The sequence below is a fragment of the Pagrus major genome, chromosome 10 (genome assembly GCF_040436345.1).
Source record: "Pagrus major chromosome 10, Pma_NU_1.0".
In the NCBI taxonomy this organism is placed as follows: domain Eukaryota; kingdom Metazoa; phylum Chordata; class Actinopteri; order Spariformes; family Sparidae; genus Pagrus; species Pagrus major.
In genome coordinates, this window is record NC_133224.1 from 2,815,740 (window position 1) to 2,839,819 (window position 24,080).

General features: G+C 41.5%; 2 protein-coding genes across 2 annotated transcripts in view; both read right to left on the bottom strand.

Annotated features, from left to right (window-relative positions):
- LOC141003237 (uncharacterized) overlaps window positions 1-13,236 on the bottom strand; it is a 30,823-nt gene extending 17,587 nt beyond the window's left edge. Inside the window, exons 1-11 of the mRNA XM_073474528.1 lie at window positions 13,167-13,236; window positions 13,031-13,078; window positions 12,490-12,686; window positions 11,162-11,306; window positions 10,925-11,040; window positions 10,222-10,683; window positions 8,067-8,106; window positions 7,390-7,734; window positions 7,182-7,289; window positions 6,666-6,983; window positions 1,023-1,340 (exon numbers count right to left, since the gene is read on the bottom strand). Of these exons, the coding sequence (XP_073330629.1) occupies window positions 1,023-1,340; window positions 6,666-6,983; window positions 7,182-7,289; window positions 7,390-7,734; window positions 8,067-8,106; window positions 10,222-10,254 (1,162 nt within the window). The 5' untranslated portion in view covers window positions 10,255-10,683; window positions 10,925-11,040; window positions 11,162-11,306; ... (1 more) ...; window positions 13,031-13,078; window positions 13,167-13,236. The remainder of the gene's footprint in view (window positions 1-1,022; window positions 1,341-6,665; window positions 6,984-7,181; window positions 7,290-7,389; window positions 7,735-8,066; window positions 8,107-10,221; window positions 10,684-10,924; window positions 11,041-11,161; window positions 11,307-12,489; window positions 12,687-13,030; window positions 13,079-13,166) is intronic.
- A 2,145-nt stretch (window positions 13,237-15,381) lies between these two features.
- Window positions 15,382-24,080, bottom strand: part of LOC141003236 (uncharacterized) — a 29,119-nt gene continuing 20,420 nt past the window's right edge. Inside the window, exons 7-10 of the mRNA XM_073474527.1 lie at window positions 23,015-23,332; window positions 16,662-16,979; window positions 15,794-16,129; window positions 15,382-15,674 (exon numbers count right to left, since the gene is read on the bottom strand). Coding sequence (XP_073330628.1) covers window positions 15,574-15,674; window positions 15,794-16,129; window positions 16,662-16,979; window positions 23,015-23,332 — 1,073 coding nt within the window. The 3' untranslated portion in view covers window positions 15,382-15,573. The remainder of the gene's footprint in view (window positions 15,675-15,793; window positions 16,130-16,661; window positions 16,980-23,014; window positions 23,333-24,080) is intronic.

Below are 24,080 nucleotides of genomic sequence, written 5' to 3' on the forward strand. Positions count from 1 at the left end.
GAGCTGCTTCTGTTCCTGATGTTGATTGTTTCATCTTTGATCTGACTTCTCTCTGCAGTGGAGACAGAGGACAGTTGGACAGAGACAAACAACCATCCAGAGACAAACAACCAGAGACAAACACAAATACCTCTGACCTGTATCTTCATACTGACCTTTGACTTTAAGCAGTACTGTTTTCCATCTCACGATGTCTCCGTCTGTGTTGTAGACGATGCACCTGTATGTCCCTGTGTCTGTGTGTTTGGGGTTTTTCAGGGTCAGACTTAAGTCTCCAGTTTCCAGCAGGTCTTTGTTCATCTCTGTCCGGTCTCTGTAAAACTGGTCCTGTTCTCCAGACTGGTCAGAGCCTTCATGATAATTGTGGACCGTCATTACCAGTTTTGGTTCATAACATTTCCACATCACTGTAAAATCCTGTGGCAGACTAGCTGTGGTTTTGCAGGGCAGCTGGACAGACTCCGTCCCCTCATCCACCTCCACCTGACAGACTGAGAGGACAAACAACCACAACATCAGCTGTACAGACAGCAGAAGCAGGTTTTAACAACTTTATTGAATTATTACAACATTGTACAGAAACCTGATGTTGTGCTTCACAGTAATGTTTCATCTGGTGACATTTACATGTATTGATATTTTTAAGTAATAAGTCTATCAGGGTCACTTTGAATCTTATTTTATTTTGTCTTTGGGGGAAGAGAACCCATCAAATGTTCTCTGACTGATTTGTACAGATGCTGATTTGTTAACATAAAACCTGTAGCATACAAATTAGTTTTTAATAAACAATTAAAAGTTTCTGACAAACATGTTTAGAAGGAAACTGCCTGGATTCTGTTCGTTGACAGCATTTTTTATCAGCCAGGAAGTTTTAAACTGGTGTTTCACTCAGAGGTCGTAGGTCAGAGGTCGAGTCCTCCATGTCTTTTGTTTAGATACTAAAACACTTACAGGATCAGGAAAGGTGGCCTTGGTTCAATATAAAAGTACTTTATGGATGACAGTTTTGCAGTACTCACCTTTGACCAGGAGCTTCACTTGTTTCCTCATCAGGATGGTCCTCTCCCTGCTGTAGAAGGTGCAGATGTAAAAGCCTCTGTCCATGTCTGTGAGGTATTTCAGGGTCAGACTGAAGTCACTCAGCGAGTTTCTCTTCATCTCAGTTCGGCCTCTGTAACACTGATGCTGCTCGTCAGTCAGAAGGCCATTCTGATACACGTGGACCTTCATGTTGATACTGTTCGTCCACTCAACTTTAGCATCATCAGGCAGGTGAACTGTGGTTTTGAAGGGCAGCTGGACAGACTCCGCCCCCTCATCCACCTCCACCTGACAGACTGAGAGGACAACAAGTCACAACATCAGCTGTACAGACAGCAGAAGCAGGTTTTAATAACTTTATTGAATTATTACAACATTGTACAGAAACCTGATGTTGTGCTTCACAGTAATGATTCATCTGGTGACATTTACATGTATTGATGTTTTTAAGTAATAAGTCTATCAGGGTCACTTTGAATCTTATTTTATTTTGTCTTTGGGGGAAGAGAACCCCATCGACTGCTTTTTACAGATGCTGATTTGTTAACATAAAACCTGTAGCATACAAATTAGTTTTTAATAAACAATTAAAAGTTTCTGACAAACATGTTTAGAAGGAAACTGCCTGGATTCTGTTTGTTGGCAGCATTTTTTATCAGACAGGAAGTTTTAAACTAGTGTTTCACTCAGAGGTCGTAGGTCAGAGGTCGATGTCATGTCCATGAGTAACACGCAGTGTAAGAATGTGGAAAGGTATTATGGGTAGGGTGGAGGAGTTTGGTTTACATTAAATTCGCACTCAGCAAGAGACATACATGTCTACGTGTGGTCCATACTATTCAGATTGAATTCTGCAACCTCTGCTTAATTCTGAAGTAACGTAGAGACAAGACATTGGCGACGAGGATTAATTCTCATTAGCTAGTTAGAAACAACAAGTTTAGTTAGCTAGCATGGAGAAATCCGGAATTCAAAACTTTGCATGCTACACCGAGCCAGCTACGCTAGGCTCACGATGGAGGCAATGGCTAACGTCGTTCGAGCTGTATGCTGACGGTAAAGGGCTCATCATAACCGATGATTCACCTGCTGCTACGAAGCAAAGGAGACGTGCACTGCTACTTCATCTTGCTGGACCAGACGCACAGGACATTTTCTCAACTCTTCCGGACACTGGTGAGGCAACGGACTACAACAAGGCAGTAGAGGCTTTGAATGCATACTTCGTACCCCAGGTCAACACAACGCTGGCAAGGCACGCATTTCAAAAATTGCACCAGAAGCAGGGGGAGACGGTGCAGCAGTTTGCTACATGCCTGAGACAAGCTGTGAGAGACTGTGGTTACGGGGGAGATTCTGACAATCAGATAAGGGACGCAATATTAAGCAAAGGGACGTCGGAATATGTCAGAAGAAAACTGTTAGAAGAGGGTCACGGATTGACCCTAGCGTCTACACTGGAAATAGCTGCCCGTTGTGAGAGCATCGATGAGCAACTGGCGGGCATGACGTCATGCGCGTCGGCTAAACCCTCCACAGACACTGTTAACTGGATTGCACTGAAAGGAAAAAAGGGAGACCATGGAAACGGGAATACAAAAGGTAGACCAAACAGAGACAATAAAAATGATGGAAAGTGCTACAGATGTGGGAATACTGATCACATTGGACGTGATCCAAAATGCCCCGCAAGAGGATAAATGTACCACAAGTGCCAGGGAAAAGATCACTTTGCAAAAGTATGCCGCACTAAAGGTGGGAAACCGAAACAAAACGTAAATAACGTTGATAAACATGAAAGTGGGGACTTTGCATTTGCTATTGATGATAACCACATGCCAGAGAGACTTAACTTCTGTGTTGGGGGAGTAAATGTAAAAATGCTGATTGAGTCTGATGCGACAAGCAATGTAATGGGAGAAAATGCATGGGAAAAATTTAAAGCAGAAAGCATTAAGTGCCACTCCTATGTCCCTAAGACAGAGAGAAAACTTTACTCATATTCTTCTAGTCAGCCATTAACAGTCAAGGGGGCATTCACATGTGAGGTGTCTATAGGAAAAAAGACTGAACGTGCTGAGTTCATCGTAATCAGAGGAAGTGGTGAACCGCTGCTTGGAAAAGAGACAGCAATGCGACTGGGGGTCCTGAAAATAGGTGCCAACATTGCTGTCATCACAGACATTAAGCAAACGCTCAAGCAGCAGTATCCTGAAGTGTTCAGTGGAGTTGGAAAACTGGAAACAAGACAGGTCAGTCTACACATTAACCCTGAGGTTAAACCTGTAGCCCAGCCACTCAGGCGCATTCCATTCAACCTTCTGGGGGCAGTAGAGTCCAGAATTAAAGAATTGGTGGACTTGAACATCATTGAGCCGGTGAACGGACCCACCCCGTGGGTGACGGTTGTGATTGTCCCAAAACCTGGAAATGATGTCCGACTTTGCCTGGATATGAGACGGGCCAATGAGGCCATAGTGAGGGAACGCTTTCCGATTCCCACAGTGGATGAGCTACTCCAAGGCATGAACGGCTCAACCATATTCAGCAAGTTAGATTTAAAATGGGGCTACCACCAACTTGAACTGACTCCTGAATCACGTGACATCACCACATTTGCTGTGCACAACGGAGTGTACAGGTACAAAAGACTTGTTTGGTGTGTCCTCTGCCAGTGAACAATATCAGCATGAGATAGCCAACGCATTAGCTGGTATTGAAGGAGTCGAGAACATATCTGATGATGTGATCATACATGCATCTGACCAAGAGACGCACGACAGACGACTACATGCAGTCATGGAAAGACTCAGAGACACTAGATTAACACTGAATCCACAAAAATGCCAGTTCAACATGGACAGATTGATTTTCATGGGCATTCTGCTATCGGAGAAGGGCATTGGCCCAACAGAGGAGAGAGTGCAAGCTGTGACAGAAGCACGGGAGCCGGAGACCGCCACAGAGGTGCGTAGCTTCCTTGGGCTTGTGGGATACAGCAGCAGATTTATCCCGCAGTTTGCAACTCTATCAGAGCCACTGAGGCGCCTGACAAGGAAAGACACACTTTTCAACTTAGGGCCGGAGCAAAAGCAAGCATTCAGTGCTCTTAAGACAGCGCTTGCTAAAGCAACCACCCTTGCTTACTTCGACAAAGAGGCACCAACCCAGGTAATAGCGGATGCGAGTCCTGTGGGGTTAGGCACTGTCCTAGTGCAAAACCAGAAAGGAATTTAAGTCCCTGTGTGCTATGTGAGCCGTAGCCTAACTGATTGTGAACGGAGATACTCTCAGACAGAGAGAGAGGCACTAGGTCTGGTGTGGGCCTGCGAGAGACTACATCCATACCTGTATGGGCGACAGTTTGACCTAGTCACAGACCATAAGCCATTGGAAGTAATATATGGCCCCCGCTCAAGACCATGTGCACGGATAGAGCGATGGGTTCTTCGCCTGCAACCGTACCAGTTCAAGGTAGTACACATAGCAGGGAAGAACAACATTGCTGACTCACTAGCAAGACTCCTGCCATACACGGTGAAACAGGCAGAACATGGGCACGGAGCTGATGAGTATGTGAGATTTGTGGCAGTGAACGCGACTCCAAAGGCACTCACCACTTCAGAAGTGGAGGAAGCATCTGCCACTGACCAAGAGCTCCATGAGGTACGCAAAGCCATAGCAACTGGACATTTTGAGAAGTGCAAACAGTATGCTGTCATTGCAAATGAGCAATGCACAATAGGATATCTTGTTCTAAGAGGCACACATATAGTGCACTTGCACTAGCCCATGAGGGACACTTGGGTATAGTGGGAACAAAACAACATCTCAGGACTAAAGTGTGGTGGCCTGGAATGGATAGAGCAGCCGAGAGACATTGCAAAGCCTGTCACGGATGCCAAATAGTTGCTAGACCTGACCCACCTGAACCGCTGAGACCCACACCGCTACCTGATGGACCCTGGCGGGACGTTGCAGTTGACCTACTGGGACCTCTCCCGTCCAATCACTCCATTCTAGTGGTAGTAGATTATTTCAGCCGATATTATGAATATGATGTCATGACCACCACCACAGCAGAGAAGCTCAGAGACAGTCTGGAGTCAATCTTCAGCAGACATGGATTGCCAGTCACGTGCAAGTCTGACAATGGTCCTCAGTTCAGATCAGAACAATTCAGACTGTTCTGTGAGGAAAATGGCATCACACACATCAAAACCACACCAAAATACGCTCAGGCCAACGGAGAGGTTGAGCGTCAGAATGCATCACTTATGAAAAGGATCAGAATTGCTCAATCAGATGGACTTGATTGGAAAAAAGAACTGAGAAAGTATGTGACGGTCTACAGGTGCATCATCCATCCAACAACAGGTAAAAGCCCTGCTGAATTGCTTTTCAATCGGAAGGTAAGAGGAAAGCTGCCTGAACTGATTGAAGTGCACACTGATCAAGAAGTGTGTGATCGTGATACAGAGCAAAAGGCAAAGAGCAAGCTGTATGCAGACACCCGCAGAGGAGCACAGCTATCAGAGGTCAGTGTTGGTGACACTGTGCTCTTGAGACAAGACAAAACTGACAAATTCTCCACCCCATGCAATGCAACACCACACAAGATCATCAGCAGGACAGGAAGCAAGGTCGTAGTGGAATCGCCAACAGGAGCTCGATATGCAAGAAACACCGCCTTTGTCAAGAAATACGAAGAGAAGAGACTGAAACAAGGGACATTCCCAGACAAGGGGGAAACACAGGAAGCTGAGGACGACACAGGAATCGGCGAGGCGATAGAAGAACACACACACACCACTGACACTCAGAGTCCACAAACCAGAAATGACATTGACACACAGACAGAAGCAACCCTGCCATCCAGGCCACAAAGGGTCAAGCAAACACCCAATAGACTGTCTGACTATGTTCTCAAATGATTTAAAGAAAAAGAAGAGAGTTGTCATATTGTTCATGAGTTAAAACCTGTGGGTATATAGAATGTGTTTGATTTCTAGCAATAGAAGAAATTATTACAGTTCATGATTTGGAAGAATTGTTGTGATTGATGGTTGCTTAAAGGCAAGCAATATGTTATGATACTAAGTAATGAGTTCTGACTAGTACTAAATACTAAAGTGATTTTGATAAGCGAGGTACATGTTCCTGTGTGGTGAAGTTATGTTACAGATCTGGCCGCTCAGAAGGAGGTTAAAATGAGAATTCCTGAAATGTGAAGCATAATGTGAAGTATAATCCTGAGTTATATTTTCTATCCTGAGTTATATTTTCTGTAACTAAGAAGAAGAGTTTAATTCTAAGAAAAGGGGGGATGTCATGTCCATGAGTAACACGCCCTGTAAGAATGTGGAAAGGTATTATGGGTAGGGTGGAGGAGTTTGGTTTACATTAAATTTGCACTCAGCAAGAGACAGACATGTCTATGTGTGGTCCATATTATTCAGATTGAATTCTGCAACCTCTGCTTAATTCAGAAGTAAAGTAGAGACAAGACAGTCGAGTCCCCAATGTTTTTTGTTTAGATACTAAAACACTTACAGGATCAGGAAAGGTGGCTTTGGTTCAATATAAAAGTCCTTTATGGATGACAGTTTTGCAGTACTCACCTTTGACCAGGAGCTCCACTTGTTTCCACATCAGGATGGTCCTCTTCCTGCTGTAGACGGTGCAGGTGTAAAGGTTTGTGTCCCAGTCTGTGGGGTATTTCAGGGTCAGACTGAAGTCTCTCAGTGATTTTCTCTTCATCTCTGTTCGGCCTCTGTAACACTGATTCTGCTCGTCAGTCAGAAGGCCATTCTGATACACGTGGACCTTCATGTTGACACCGTTCGTCCACTCCACTTTAGCATCATCAGGCAGGTGAATTATGGTTTTGCTGGGCAGCTGGATAGACTCCGACCCTGAATCCACCTCCACCTGGTAGACTGAGAGCACAACAAACCACAACATCAGCTGTACAGACAGGAGCAGGAACTGTGATGGTAACAGGACCTCACCATCCCATCCTTCTGTTATAATCCCAGAACTAACTGTCGACACTCTGCCTCAACAATCACGGTCGACTTACAAGACTAAAGATGACAACCATTGGCATTCTGGGTAGTGTAGTAGAAGTGACGTACCTGACATGAAATACTGCCGAAAATACACTAAAAGACTCCCCAAAACAATAAGACCAACAGCCAGGAGAACCAGGAGAGCTGTGGCCCAGGATGGAAATACAAATCGTTCTGTGGGAAACAGAAACATAATGAACATGACCTCTGACCTTTATCTACAGTACTGACCTCGGACCTGTATCTACAGCTGGTTTCAGGGATTGTGGCTGACCTTTGACCTGCAGCTGTACGTCCATCACTCTCCGTTCTCCTCCTGACCCTCGTCTGACGGTGCAGGTGTAGTTCCCGCTGTCAGAGAGGCGGAGTTTTGTCAGATTGAGGCTGAGGTCTCCACTCTCAAGAGCATCAGCCATCATGGATGTTCGGCCGCTGTAAAGCTGGTTTTGTTCTCCAAGCTCATCACCTTCCTGCTGACGCTTGTGGACGGTTGTAGGATGGAGATCCAAGCGACTCCACACCACTGAGGGGGCGTCCACGTCAAAAGTGGGAAACTCACAGGGCAGCAGGACAAACTCCTCCCCCTCATACAGCTCCACAGCTGAGGCATGCTGGGAAACTGTGAGGTCACACAGGTAGAGAGCTTAAATTACAGCAGCAGTCTAAGATGTGTGTTGATATCTGAGAACTTATTTACACTTTTACTATCATATCACGTCACACTATCAAACAGTCTTGTTAGCTAGGAAGAGGTTGAATGCTAACGCTAGCTGTTGTCTAACGGGAACTAAAGGCTCATCAACTATGTTCATTTATGTTGAAATATGGCCTGATGTCCCTCTGCATGTTCACTGATAACCATTTGTCAGATTCCTTTATACATTACACATTACATTACATTATATATACATTTATACAAGTTGCAAACTAGAACACATCTGTTTATCTTACCGTGCACGAGGACCACAAACACCACAAACATCTTCATCTTCCTGTAAAAATGACAATTTAAAATATTATTTAATCTGCTTCTCTTTTCAAACACTCAGTTTACAGCCAGTTGTCACGTTCCTCCTCCTGAGCATCAAGCGCCACTGTAACACAACTTTAGTTTAAAATGAACGGCACGTCTAGATATGACTCAAAGTGTTTCGACGGTACAAACACAGCTGAAACTCCACATTATTGTAATTTAGTTCCTTTTCACACACAGATAGTTAACCCAGGTTAACCTCAGCCCAGGTCTATATGATCCACACTGCATTTCTACTAATCCTGGGTTAACTGTGAACTGTTGGAACACACAAGTGCTTTGAGGTTAAGCTGCACTTTCTAGAAAGTTGTGTTACTACTCTGATTACTTTATAATAATGATAATAATAATAATAATAATAATTATAATAATAATAATAATAATAATAATAAGAGACAAAAAAAGACAAATTAAGCAATTGGAGACTATTTAGGGCTTTAAAAGTAATCAGTAACATTTTGAATTGAGTTTTGTAATGGATGGGTAACCAGGAGTCTGGCTGCTGTACTTTATACTAACTGTAGTCGGGCAGCTGCTGTGTTGTTCAGACAGGTGATAATGAGTTCTGGTAATCTAGACAGGAGAAAATGAGGGTGTGGACGAGTTGTTCAACTATGTTTCTGGGTCGCACTGGTTTGACCTTGGCAATTATTTTGATCTGTAAATAACAAGTTCTAACTGGACTGTTAATGTGTTGATTTAAGTTCAGATGGTGACTGAAAACAACACCCAGGTTTCTGGCTGATTGTTTTGTATTCGTTGTTAGTGGTTGTAGTGTCGTATCTTTCTTAGCCTCGGGCAAAGTCCAATTTAGTAAAGCATTAATGTGGATCAACTCATGAATAAGCTTTGTACGTTACAAGATGACTTCATTCAGCAAGTGGAATGGCACCATGGTTTCAGAATCAAATAAATCATAAAGCTTACTTTTATTTTAAATATTTCCATAGAAACGTAAATAATATTTAACTTAAGTAATTCTTGTTGACACAGAAGTAAGGATTAGGAATAGGTGTAAGCTACATAATGTATTTAGTTATAGCTGTTCAATCATCATTTTAATGACAGACACCTCTTACGTATGTTTTGGAATAAACACAAGATAGAAATAATATGTAGCCCGTTAGCTAGCATAAGTGACATTTTTGCTACGTCATACCACTTTCACTTACTTATAGTGACAATTTAAATGTAAGAAACAGGAGACTTACCTCACTAGAGTCACTACTAATAGGCTACTGCCATCACTGTTACTGTAGTTTGTTTTAATTAAAAAAATAAGACGCAAACAAATGTAGAAAGAAGAAGAAGAAGAAGGGAGAGAGAGGCATAGAGAGAGAGAGAGAGAGAGAGAGAGAGAGAGAGAGAGAGAGAGAGACTCTAGTTCCTTCTTCCGGTTCTGGCTTGGTGCCAAAAACATTCACACCCTCTTGGCCGTGTTCAGCATGACAGTGATTCATAGTTAAATCCATTCTGGTTCAGATTCTGTCAATCTGTTGAGGTTAGTTTGCACTGAAGCAACAGCTGACATGTGTTTCTTTTGTCTTTATATATATTCTGCAGGATGTTTTGGGTCTGAATAACATTTATTTATAGATTTGGTTTAATGCCATTCAATGGTACTTTTTACAATAAATATGATTAAACATGTATAAAAATGTCTTCAGAAAGGTCTAATCCAGCTATATAAAGAAATCAAGGATTTTTTGAACTTGTACTGGTCACCTGGGACTCATTTGGTATCTGGGACAACAGGATAGAAGAACCGATACTGCTGCCCTCCAGTATCAGATATGGGAAACCCATCCCACAGGTAACTGGATGGATGGATGGATGAATTGACCTATAAATGTCTGGATGGATGAAATAATGAATTGACCTCCTCCCTCTCTCAGGTCAGTCTGTCCCGGGTCGGCTGTGCGTCCGTTTTGGGTCTCAGGAAGCAGAACGAGGACCGCCTCCATGTCGCTCGTATCCATGACAACCTGCTTTACTTATTCAACGGCCACGCCGGCCCGCACGCTGCAGACTACTGCTACACACATATTTTAATGTATAAACTTTTAGTACTTCCCTCCATCTGTTTCGTCCTCCATCCTTCCTCATCTCACTTTCCTGCCACTTCCTGTTCCTCCATCTCGACCCTGTTTCATAACTCGTGTTGTTGATGGAGCTGGGGGTTGCTTCTCTAAATTATTCAGAAACATTAAAGTCACGCTCATGTTAACAACAGAGTGTCCGCCGTTTTATTCAGGCTCAGATACACTGAAGGATACACAGACACACATTCCACTGTGGTGCTCATATTGGTTAATGAACAGCCCTTGAAATTATTTAAAATGTTGGTAATTTTGACTCTTGAATATTATGTGCAGGACTTGATAAAGTTTGCCTCTCATGTCTAATGTTGTGAGAGCAGGTTAGGTTGAGTTGACCAATCAGAGAGCAGGTGACTGGAGCCTGGAGGTGGAGCATTGCAGGGGAACATCTACGTCGTCTCCAGGTCCCTCTTCTTCTGGTCGTCCTCATTCAGAGCTGTCATGGACATAATTAAGAGAGAATTCTGACAAAAAAGGTAGAACTCAAAAAATGTTTTTACCCTTCCGTAATTATGCTGTTATTAACACTTCTAATTAATGTCAAGAAGCATCTATTAGATTCTATCTGTAAGAAGTTAAAAGGGCCCCATTACCTATAAACTAACACTTATTACAAGGACCGTATTATAAAACGTTGCCCTGTAGGGTTTGTATACAGAGTATGAGCGTGTTCGTACCTCTAACAGTGATCCAGTTCTCATGAGTGTCTCCGTGACCATGAATGACACACTTGTAGAGTCCTTCGTCAGCTTTGGTTTCTGCTGTTAGAGTCCAGTTGCCCTGAGTTCCCCACCTGAGACACAAACACACAGAGGAAAAGAAACTGACACTTCATGCTCATATAAGATTCAAGGAATATGTTGATGAAGGTAAGTTTGATGTGAATAATAAACTCGGGTTGAGGAAAGTTTTACTTGAGCACACGGTCGTTCTTGTAGAAGGTGGCTCTGAGGTTGGAGGTGATTTCCTTGGTGGTTTTGTTGATGTGTAAACAGCGCAGCATCATGTCCTCCCCCTCCAACACAGGAAGCCGCAGACTCTCCATGACATTATTCACAACTGCACAGAGAGAGACAGTCTTTCATTTGACCCAATCCGGAGAAATAAATGCTACAGTTCAGAGAAAACACAGCAAACTCAGACATTTTGACTCACTTAGGCTAGCCTACTAGCAAGCTAGCTGCTAGCCGCTAGTGTTGTAGCTTGCATTAAAATGTTGCAGTGGCTGTTCTTATCACAGAAAGGTAGAATAACAAGATAATTCAGAAAAACATCACCTTTTCACCTAACTTTTTTTTTTAGCTAGCTAGTCAAGCTAATCAGGTGAGCTAGAAAGCTTGTCAATGTATATTGCATTAAGCTTTGCTGTACTCGTATTCAAAAAACAATGGCTATTTGGGGCAGTGTAGTCTAATTTATTAATTTGGCTTTTCTTCATGGCTGTTTGGTCTCATCTGGTCCCAGGGCAGAGACCATTGTTTCTCACAATTTTGTCTGAGGGCAGAAGTTGTATTTTTCTGTTTTAAGGTAACGTAGTTGGACAAAAGTGAGTCAACTGTCTCCTCTGGTCTCATGGCTATAAGTGTACAGCAACACTTATGCATGCAAATAAATCACAGCGTTACAACACAGAATCTGTACACATTAATTCCAACATGCGGCAATGCTGGAAAGCTCTTTTTAACTGACAGATCTGGTTACAACGCAGCATCTGTGCACATTAATTTCATATTAAGCAGCACAATCACGGCTCAGCAAAAGTTTTATGCTCACACACAATTCAAGGAATATGCCGTCAAGAATATGAAGTTAAGTATCACATTGATCACTCAGTGGACAGCCAAACAACATTAAAACAGCTTAAGTTTTGATTATTACAACCAATATTTGTCTGTATACATTAATTTAATGCAGAGAACTGTGGTTTTAAGTGGCCTCACACGGGGCACCATATATATATATAGGATATACACTACTAATAAATGTAATTTATTAATCACTTGAGATTATTGATAAAGCACTCGTAAATGGGGCACCACCTCCGTTCTTTTATCTCTTTGACTAATCCCTGGCTCAACAGGACCTGTGAGAAGACACCACACAAATATACCAAACTGAGATTCACATCTCAACTTCAGAACTCCTGACTGACTGACTGACTGACTGCTGTAGCGTAAAAGATCGATCACACAGTCACATTAGCCAAACACCTAATCTAGGCCTTAATGTAAATGTCCCAAACCTTTTTGGTCTTCTCTCCAGGTCCCATCTTTGTCCAGACCAGTTGCATGTCCATCGTGTCGCCGTAGTTCCCTTTGTCATTGTGTGTGGTGCAGTTGAGCTGTACAGTGTCGCCCACACTGACGTACCAGATCAGAGAAATGACCATCCTTGTTGGCAGGACTCCAGTGTTCTTCTTGGTCTCCCGTCGCTGTACATCTGATGTTAGAAAGAGAAGAAGTTCCTCTGTTTTACCAGGTGATGACATTATCTGTGCTTATCAGTCCTGTGCATCATGACCTCCTTTTTCAATGTTTCATATATTATTTTTTTATGTTTTACAGTCACAACTCCAGCCGACTCCTAGTCACTCATCACCTGCCAAAACACTCACTCTTTCTACCTGCTCACCTGTTCCAAACTTGGCTTATTAACTTTCTGTGGCACAAAGTGCAAAGCTGGATTTTACTGCTGCAGTTGGTGAAGGTGGAGCTCATTTTGAACTATTCTGGATAACGGTTGAGAAAATCACTTGTACAGTCAGACTGTTGAACAATACTCACTATGAGATGAAGATCCTGCGCTCACAAAGTAGCAGTAGACACACAGCACTGACAACAGAGAGAGAATACAATGAGTTTGCAGCTGTTGACAGAGTTTTAGTATAAAATGTAATAAATGATGCAGTCACACACTTACAGACTGAAACGTGTCTCGTCCTGCTGAAGTCTCGTCTTTCTTCTGTCACACTGATGAATATCAAAGATTTGAGCGCTGCTGGAACTTTAACGTTTGTTTTCTGGTCATCGCCCTGAAACGCTCTCAGTGGATCATGTGGCTTCGAACCAAGCTCTGTGATTGGTTGACAAGTAGTGGTTAATTGATTTTTGGTTCTGGTGATCAAAGGTGAAGCTTTTTTTAAATAAACAAGAGAACATGCATTTCTGAGTGTGTTCTTTCACCTCATTTTGTCCATGTCAGTTATGTTATGTTGGTAAAACAAACTAAAACTCAAAACTCCTGTTGTTATTCTGTTTTATTAGTTATTGTTGACATTTACCATGACATCATAAATCTGAGCGATATGTAACGTAACTCTTACTTCAGTCATCACACAGGTATAAAATAAGCCTGCCAACATCTGTTTGAGACCGTTTGTTCAAACAGATGTTGGCTTGATTTTAAAGGACGTCTTCCTCCATCTGTGGACGAGATTTCACTGGACAGAAGTCTCAAAGAGAAACTAAACACACAAGTTCATTTTCTGGACATCAACGTTGATAAAGACAATGTTATTCTGGTTTGTTGTTCTGAACAGGGTCGATTAAGGTAGAAAACTGTGTGAGTGCTTTAGAAAACATGTTGAAGCAACTGATAAAAACTGGAATATAGTGAGTGTGACAATAAAACACAAACAGATTGAAAGTGTCAGGTGTCTCCTTCAAAGTGAGACCTCTGTCCGAGCTCACAGGATCTAAACGACAAGTGGCCTTCAGGGACACTGAAAGTCTAAAAAGAAACAAGAACATGTTTCAGTCCAAATCTGGTTATTGGTATACCGCGGTATTTTTAAAATGTCTTCAAAATGTTGAAAAAACACTGATACACTGATAAATTGAAATAATTTCACCAAGATTTATATTTAAATAGATTTATTATATATTAAAAGGGTTAGGGTATAAGCAGCCTGTTTTTGAAACGCGTCCTGTAATGTCTGCGTTACAAAGGTAGAATGAGATGTACTGGCAGTAGCACTCGATTGGCCAGAAGCAAACCACTCTGTGAAAAAAATGAATAGAAAATGTCATTATTAATTATTACTGTCATTGTTACTTAATACTAAGGGTGCAACCAACAGATCACAAAACTCACAATCTAGATCATATCACTTTTGTGAGAAACAGGTTGGATAATTTTTTAGATCAAAACAAAAAGGATTATTGTTAAATTAATTGTGAATACTCTATTTTGGCTCTTATCTCTATCTAGACACTTCTTATATTCACCATTTTAGATTATTCTTTATATATAGTCTATTCTACAAATAATCCACAAGTATTATATATTTCTGATATTACTTATATATACAGTATATTGGCTGTCTGTCTCTGTCTGCTTGCTCGTCTGTTGTCAATCTGATTGGTCTAATGGCTGCTGAGCCACAGGTAGACGCTGCTCCGGTGAACGGAGCTGAGATGAAAGTCAGTCATCTCAGTCAGTTTGCATTCATTAACTCAGTCCACCCAGTATGTGTTTGTCTCAAATCCTCCTCACTGCAGCTCTGCATCAATATCTGGGGAATTATTAGGTCGACTTTAAAAAGTAAAATCTACAATTAATAAGTGGTTCAGATAACGTGCCAAATCACGGATCAACTTCGTTCAGTTATACCACTATCTGGTCAGTTTACATTAGTGACAACAGCAAATTAGACAGAGAAAACTCGACATACACACATCATGCACCTGAGCTTAAGGTTAATTTACCTTGCATTCGCTAAGAGAGCTAACAGTTGAGGGTGATGGTCGTGCAAATAAGTAAGTAAATTGGATGTGTTGCTGCCCCTCGCAACAACTTTCTTCTTGCAGCTCCTGCAGATAGGGCTGCCATCCTCGACCAGCTGTCCCTGAGCATTCTCATAATAACCAAAATACGCCCAGACTTCAGATTTGGTTCTCTTTGAAGGCGGAAAAATGCCTTGAGGGCCGCTACTATCACGTCCTCCCTCCGCCATGTCTTCTTCACTACATAAAAAGCGCACGGTGCACGCTGCGCCTACGTAGGGAGACTTGGATAAAGTATCTCGCGAGTTTTCCACACCATGGTTATCGACCGCGTCGGTTACCATGGTAATTAAAACTTAAACGGTAACCTTCACCATCGGGAATTTTACCGTGGTTTACTGTGACACCGGTAACCGTTACATCCCTAATAGTGACCAATAGTGATTATATAGAAGGAGTCAGAGTGAAGAAGAAGCTGATAAAGCTTCATGTTGTCATCCACCGTCCATCAGCTCCTTCACCTCCATTGTCTCTCTGATCCAAAGTCACATCGGAATCTGATCTGATGATCAGATCAATAGTCAGAGTGACAAACAGACCAATCAAGCAGATTGATCTGCCATCAGATGATCAGTTGGAGTTGGATCAGTTGAGCTGCTTCTGTTCCTGATTTTGATTGTTTCATCTGTGATCTGAATTCTCCCTGCAGAGGAGACAGAGGACAGTTGGACAGAGAAACAAACAACCAGAGACAAACAACCAACCAGAGACAAACAACCAGAGACAAACACAAATACCTCTGACCTGTATCTTCATACTGACCTTTGACTTTAAACAGCACTGTTTTCCCTCTCACGATGTCTCCGTCTGTGTTGTAGACATCGCACCTGTATGTCCCTGTGTCTGTGTGTTTGGGGTTTTTCAGGGTCAGACTTAAGTCTCCAGTTTCCAGCAGGTCTTTGTTCATCTCTGTCCGGTCTCTGTAAAACTGGTTCTGTTCTCCAGGCTGGTCAGAGCCGTTCTGATACACCTGGACCGTCATTGTGGGTTCGGGATTATTACGTATCCACTTCACTTTAACATCATCAGGCAGGGGAACTGTGGTTTTGCAGGGCAGCTGGACAGACTCCGCCCCCTCATCCACCTCCACCTGACAGACTGAGAGGACAACAAGTCACAACATCAGCTGTACAGACAGCAGCAGCAGGTTTTCATGACTTTATTGAATTATTACAACATTGTACAGAAACCTGATGTTGTGCTTCACAGTATTGTTTCATCTGTTGACATTTACATGTATTGATGTTTTTAAGTAATGAGTCTATCAGGGTCACTTTGAATCTTATTTTATTTTGTCTTTGGGGGAAGAGAACCCCATCAAATGTTCTCAGACTGATTTTTACAGATGCTGATTTGTTAACATAAAACCTGTAGCATACAAATAAGTTTTTAATAAACAATTAAAAGTTTCTGACAAACATGTTTAGAAGGAAACTGCCTGGATTCTGTTCGTTGACAGCATTTTTTATCAGCCAGGAAGTTTTAAACTGCTGTTTCACTCAGAGGTCGTAGGTCAGAGGTCGAGTCCTCCATGTTTTTTGTTTAGATACTAAAACACTTACAGGATCAGGAAAGGTGGCTTTGGTTCAATATAAAAGTCCTTTATGGATGACAGTTTTGCAGTACTCACCTCTGACCAGGAGCTCCACTTGTTTCCACATCAGGATGGTCCCGTCCCTGTCGTAGAAGCTGCAGATGTAAAAGCCTCTGTCCATGTCTGTGGGGTATTTCAGAGTCAGACTGAAGTCTCTCAGCGAGTTTCTCTTCATCTCTGTTCGGCCTCTGTAACGATGATGCTGCTCGTCAGTCAGAAGGCCATTCTGATACACGTGGACCTTCATGTTGATACTGTTCGTCCACTCAACTTTAGCATCATCAGGCAGGTGAACTGTGGTTTTGCAGGGCAGCTGGACAGACTCCGCCCCTGAATCCACCTCCACCTGACAGTCTGAGAGAACAACAAGTCACAACATCAGCTGTACAGACAGCAGAAGCAGGTTTTAATAACTTTATTGAATTATTACAACATTGTACAGAAACCTGATGTTGTGCTTCACAGTAATGTTTCATCTGGTGACATTTACATGTATTGATGTGTTTAAGTAATAAGTCTATCAGGGTCACTTTGAATCTTATTTTATTTTGTCTTTGGGGGAAGAGAACCCATCAAATGTTCTCTGACTGATTTTTACAGATGCTGATTTGTTAACATAAAACCTGTAGCATACAAATAAGTTTTTTGTTTTTTTCACATTCTCACATTTTTATTAAAGTTTTTTACATTTAAACAAAGAGATACAGATTTTCATTATGAATTCCATTGCATAATTAGATAGAAAATTAGGATAGATGTGGTAAGAAAAAAACAAAAAACAGAAGAATAACAGTCATGGTTACTTGTATCTATTATCCAAAATAAAGTACATACATTTGAATCAGTCAATCCTTAAGCATTGCTCACTGTGTCGTACTGCATCCATTTCTCCCACTTAGTCGTGAAGACATTTTCTCTCATTCTGAGCCGATGGGTCATTCTCTCCATAATGCAAACCTCTCTTATGATCTCTAGCCACTGCGTTGTAGTGGCTAGCCCTGCACCAGTTCCTTGTCATTGCTTTTTTACATGTGACCAATAACATCTTGGTTAAATATTTATCTTTTTCTGGAACATAATTATTCAAACTACCAAGATACATAACTTTACATTCCCTGGGTATTACATATCCCAACATGTCTTTCATCACATTATGCACATTTTCCCAGAAAGGGTTAAGTTTATGACACTCCCAGAAGATGTGTGTGTGGTTTGCTTCTCTCTCTCCACAGAACCGCCAACATGTATGTTGGGAACCAATTTGTTTACTCTTCAGTTTAGGTGTAATGAAGTAACGGGTCAGGTTTTTCCATCCAAATTCCCTCCATGTTCTTGAATTTGTAGTTGTGAGTTGTGTTTCACACATATCATGCCATTCTTCCAGAGTAATGTTTACGTTCAGCTCCCTCTCCCACTTCTCTTTAATGTATAGAGTAGAAGCAACTTCTGAGTCTTTCAGACTTTGGTACAGTACTGAGACTGCCTTGAGTTTAGTTCCACTGTATGTCCTGGTCATTACATCAAGTACACCATTTAAAGTTTTCACAGTTTGTATTTCCTTTGTAAAAAAGTCCCTTAACTGTAAGTATCTAAAATGGTCCTTGTTTTCTAATCCATAACTCGTTTTTAACTCCTGGAAGTGCATTAGATTCCCATCCTTTGTTAATGTACACATGGCTGTGAGCCCTTTCCTACCCCAGTCCCTGAAGCTGTGGTCACTTAAGCCTGGTTTAAATCTGTCATCATATGCAAACCAACTTAGCAATTTTACATCTTTCTCTAATTTGTGTTGTTTGACTAAATCAAACCAGATACTCAATGTGTGCAAACTTACTGGATCGATCGTGTCTTGTAGTGACTTCATTAATTTTGCATCACCAATCAAGGACTGGGTTTGAATACCTGCCACCACCCTCTCAATGTCTTTCCACTATGCAGTATAACCTTTGTCACACCACTTGACCACTGGTCTGAGTTGTGCTGCACGGTAATAGTCCTTCAAATGGGGAGAGCCATACCTCCTTTATCTTTTTCCAATTGTAGTGTACAATATTTTATCCGTGGTGTTTTGCCGTTCCAACAAATCTGGAGATCATTTTATCCCAGATTTTGAACTTTTCTTGTGGAATCCTAATAGGCAGACACTGAAAAAAATATAGTAGTCTAGGCAAAATGTTCATTTTAATTACTTCAATTCTTGAGTTGAAATCTAATGGCAGGGTCGACCATCTTTCTATGTCTCTACTTATTTGAAGATGGATCTGGTCATTATTGCTTTATAAAGGTGAGCGAGCTGTTTTGTTAGAGTCACACCGAGATATTTAATAGTTTTTGATTGCCATTTTAATTGGTAAGTTCTCTTGATTTGTGGAGATGGGGTATAATTAAAGGTCAAGATCTGTTTTTTATCTACATTTATTTTGTATCCTGAGTGTTCGCCGAATCTATTCATAAGATGCATCAGCTGAGTAAAAGTCGCATTGGGGCTGTCCAGGTATATCATAATGTCATCCGCAAATAGACTTATTATGTGTTCCTGTCCATTAATATTAATCCCTTTTGTTTCCTCACTCTGTCTGATCGCCTGCGCTAATGGCTCAATATATATAGCAAAGAGGAGCGGGGATAAGCAGCATCCCTGTCGCGTACCTCTTCCTAACATTATTCTTTCCGTTAGGCTCCCATTAACTTTTATTCTGGCTGTAGGATTTTGATAGATAGTTTTAATACAATTAATTGAGTCTTTATTAAATCCGTTCTAGTACTAAATATATGAAGTCCCAGTTTACACTATCAAAGGCTTTTTCAGAATCGAGACTTAGCAAAACAGCACTGTTTTTATTAGTTTGTATTGTGTTATTTATCTGGATGGTCCTCCTCATGCTATCTCGTGTTTGGCGCCCTGCAATAAAACCAGTTTGGTCTTCGTCAATTGGGTCATTTATAAATTTCCCATATCTTTGTGCTATAATAGATGTACGTCAAAAGTCCCCATCTAGAGGTCACCTGACCTCACTGAAGACAGGGAGGAAAATACAAGCGCTCCTACCGGAGAAGGACACGCCCACCTCAGGTGCAATCATTTCACCTGATGAGAGCTTATATATACTGCCTGCCTCCCTTTGTTCTTTTTTTTGACCCCAGCCATGTGTGCGTCCTGTAAGTTGAATTCCTTGCTTAATATTTGATTTACTTTATTATTGCACACAATTTTTGTTGACATTTTTGAACCTATGTTAATCATTTTGTTCTCTATTTGCAGAGCTTAAACCACACATAAGAAACCTTATAAAGAAATCTGCAAAGAAATGAAAATAAAATAAAACTGCTCTGCTTTCTGAACTTGGACTCCTGCCTCACCTATGGGTCCTATCTTTTGTAATTCTCCAATAGCTGGCAAATCGAGTGAGTTGAGAAACTGTCTTTTTTCCTCCTCACTGGATGAGGGTGGTTGTGTATATAGGTTTTTGTAGTAATCTTTAAATATTTTTTCTATTTCTGCAACATTGTATTTTAATTGGTCTGATTGAGGATCTCTGATTTTGTGTATTGTATTTAGCGCCTGTTGTTTTCTAATACGCATTGCCAGTAGTCTAGTGGCTTTGGGGCCAGTTTCACAAATCTAAGTTTTTTCTCCATCTCTCCTCTCAGTATTTTGTCTATTTCCCCTTTTATGGTCTTCATTTCCTGTAGGAATTGAATATTTTGGGTGTTTTGAGATTTTATTTCCAGGTTTTTTAATTTTCCTATCAGATCAAGATAAGCCGCTTGTTTTAGTTTCTTTTGATTTGATGTTATAGCTATTCATTTTCCTCTAATTACGGCCTTTAAAGTGTCCCATAGGATTGTCGGGTTTATTTCATCTGTAGCATTTTCTTCGATGCATCTTTTTATTTCCTTTCAAATTTGCTCAATTATTACTTTATTGTTCATTATGCCACTGTTCAGTCTCCCAAGTTGTGTTTTTGTCTATTATTAATATGTACAGTTAAATGTACCGTGTTGTTGTCCGAAATATCAGCCACTCCAATTTTACATTCTTTCACCTTGTGCATGTCCCAGTTATTCATAAATACACAGTCTATTCTAGATTGAGTGTTGTGAGTGTTGGAATAGTGTGTATAGTCTTTCTCTGTTGGGTGGAGTTCTCTCCATACATCTGCCATACCCTGTTCCTTCAATGACATATTCATGAATTTAGATAGGTGAGTATTACTTCTTTGTGCTTGTTGTGTCTATCCTATGATCCAGAACTACATTAAAATCCCCAGCACACATCATAATACCTTCTGATTCTGATGCTATAATTTTAAATAGTTTTGAAAAAATGTTTAGCACTTTCTGGCGGGGCATACACATTGATTAATTTGACTATCTTGTTCTCTAATTTTCCTTCAAAAAGAATAATTCGTGCCTCTTCATCATTAATTTCTTTTAAGCTTTTCATGCTCTTCCTGAGATAAATGTGTTTCCTGGATGAAGATGACTTGTGCTTTAAGTTTCCTCATTTTCAAAATGACCTTACTTCTCTTAATTGGGTTGTTCAGCCCATTTACATTTAATGACACTAGTGAGATACTACTCATATTGTTTTTGTAAAATCTTGTACTTTCCTTGGATTCGTATCGTAACCATGACAGCCAACAACAACTTCGTACGAACATAGAACAGTTTGATGTAGAACAGGGAACAATTTAACTTCCAAAAGTAGGCACGTGTCCATGTGCGTGCCTCCCAAGTTACCTTCGTGGGGTGAGGGAATATCCTGCAGCATATGGGGCCACCTCTCTAGGTAGGTTTGGTCTGATTGTCCAATAATGTCTCTGCATTAACCTCCTAGCAAAAATTATGCTCTTAGCTACCGATAAGATATAACAAGGGGAGACAATCGATCAATATTATGACCAATTAAAGGAGTGCAATCAATATTAATCTGTTCGTCCGTGTCCTTCTTTAGTCTTTTAAATGCACTCACATACCTCTTTGCCCATTATTTCCTTTGAAATTCCTGAAGTCTCTGCTTGCCTCGCTCAGCAGTATCTTCTGAGTTACCGACTCGTTGCCACAGTAATGACCGCTGGAGTCGCTCTTCCATCCCGGTCCTGGCTGCACCTCTCCCCGGTACCTCTGCCGGGATTCCCCTCCAGCTCAGCTCTTTGGCAGCCTCCTGTGCGCTCTCATATGTCCGCAGGCCAGCTTCCCAGTGGATCCTGATTTTCGTCAGGGGCGTCTGGAAGTGTATTCCTTTCTCCTTCAGGGCTTTTTTAACACCGTTTACCTTTTTAATTCTTTTCTTTTCCGGATAACCTCGGTGGCGTAGTCATGATCAAAAAAGAGTGCTCTGACTTGGTAGTGGATTTTTTTTCTTCCAGGCTTCCCTCATCACCGTCTCTTTGACCGTGTATTGAAGGAAGTTCACCACGATAGATCTCGGGGGTTTATCAGCGTCTGGTTTCGGCAGTAGAGCTCGGTGTGCCCGCTGTATTTGTAGATCCATGTTTGTTGGCAGAGGCAGCTCATTTTTCAGAAGTTGTTCAATGAATTGTGTTACAGAGCTGCCCTCTACTCCCTCTTTTAGACCAAAGATGTGGATGTTATTCTGTCGATTTCTTCCCTCTTGGTCTGTCAGCATATCTCGTAGTGGTCTCTGTTTTATAGATTGAAGCAGAGCTTCTTTTGCCTCTATGTTCCAGTTTTCTAGCTCTTCAATTCTCTGTTCGGTCTCCGTGATTCTCGTAGTTTGTGTGGCTAGCTCTGTTGTTGTTTCTGTGAGCCGCTGGTTAATGTCCTTCATATAATCCTCAAGTTCTTCTTTCATTTCCTTTTTGATTTCTTCTTTGAATGTGGTGATGTGATTTCTTTAACGATATCTTTCAGTCCCGCACGAATCACCGCAGCCGCATCGGTCTCCATGTGTTCTTCCTCACCCTCGATGTTGTCTGCTACATCGCCTCCGTCTTCGTTGGTCAATTTGGGTTGTTTTTTCGGGTTCTTTTGGTTTGTCTGTCTTCTTGGTTTTCCTCTCCTTTCCATCTATTTCTATCAAGATAATCGAATTCGGGGTTTTTTTATCGAGTACTGATCAGGAGCTAGTTACCTATGCTGCCATCTTGGGCTGAGTCCCACCGGAAGTCCCACAAATTAGTTTTTAATAAACAATTAAAAGTTTCTGACAAACATGTTTAGAAGGAAACTGCCTGGATTCTGTTTGTTGACAGCATTTTTTTATCAGCCAGGAAGTTTTAAACTGGTGTTTCACTCAGAAGTCGTAGGTCAGAGGTCGAGTCCTCCATGTTTTTGTTTAGATACTAAAACACTTACAGGATCAGGAAAGGTGGCTTTGGTTCAATATAAAAGTCCTTTATGGATGACAGTTTTGCAGTACTCACCTCTGACCAGGAGCTTCACTCGTTTCCTCATCAGGATGGTCCTCTCCCTGCTGTAGATGGTGCAGGTGAAGGTGTCTCTGTCCCAGTCTGTGGGGTATTTCAGGGTCAGACTGAAGTCACTCAGCGAGTTTCTCTTCATCTCTGTTCGGCCTCTGTAACACTGATGCTGCTCGTCAGTCAGACGTCCATTCTGATACACGTGGACCTTCATGTTGTTACTGTTCGTCCACTCCACTTTAGCATCATCAGGCAGGTGAACTGTGGTTTTGCAGGGCAGCTGGACAGACTCCGCCCCCTCATCCACCTCCACCTGACAGACTGAGAGGACAACAAGTCACAACATCAGCTGTACAGACAGCAGAAGCAGGTTTTAATAACTTTATTGAATTATTACAACATTGTACAGAAACCTGATGTTGTGCGTCACAGTAATGTTTCATCTGGTGACATTTACATGTATTGATGTTTTTAAGTAATAAGTCTATCAGGGTCACTTTGAATCTTATTTTATTTTGTCTTTGGGGGAAGAGAACCCCATCAAATGTTCTCTGACTGATTTTTACAGATGCTGATTTGTTAACATAAAACCTGTAGCATACAAATTAGTTTTTAATAAACAATTAAAAGTTTCTGACAAACATGTTTAGAAGGAAACTGCCTGGATTCTGTTCGTTGACAGCATTTTTTAATCAGCCAGGAAGTTTTAAACTGCTGTTTCACTCAGAGGTCGTAGGTCAGAGGTCGAGTCCTCCGTGTTTGGTTTAGATACTAAAACACTTGCAGGATCAGGAAAGGTGGCTTTGGTTCAATATAAAAGTCCTTTATGGATGACAGTTTTGCAGTACTCACCTTTGACCTGTAACTTCACTTGTTTCCTCATCAGGATGGTCCTCGTCCTGCTGTAGACGGTGCAGGTGTAAAAGCATCTGTCCCAGTCTGTGAGGTATTTCAGGGTCAGACTGAAGTCTCTCAGCGAGTTTCTCTTCATCTCTGTTCGGCCTCTGTAACGATGATGCTGCTCGTCAGTCAGAAGGCCATTCTGATACACGTGGACCTTCATGTTGTA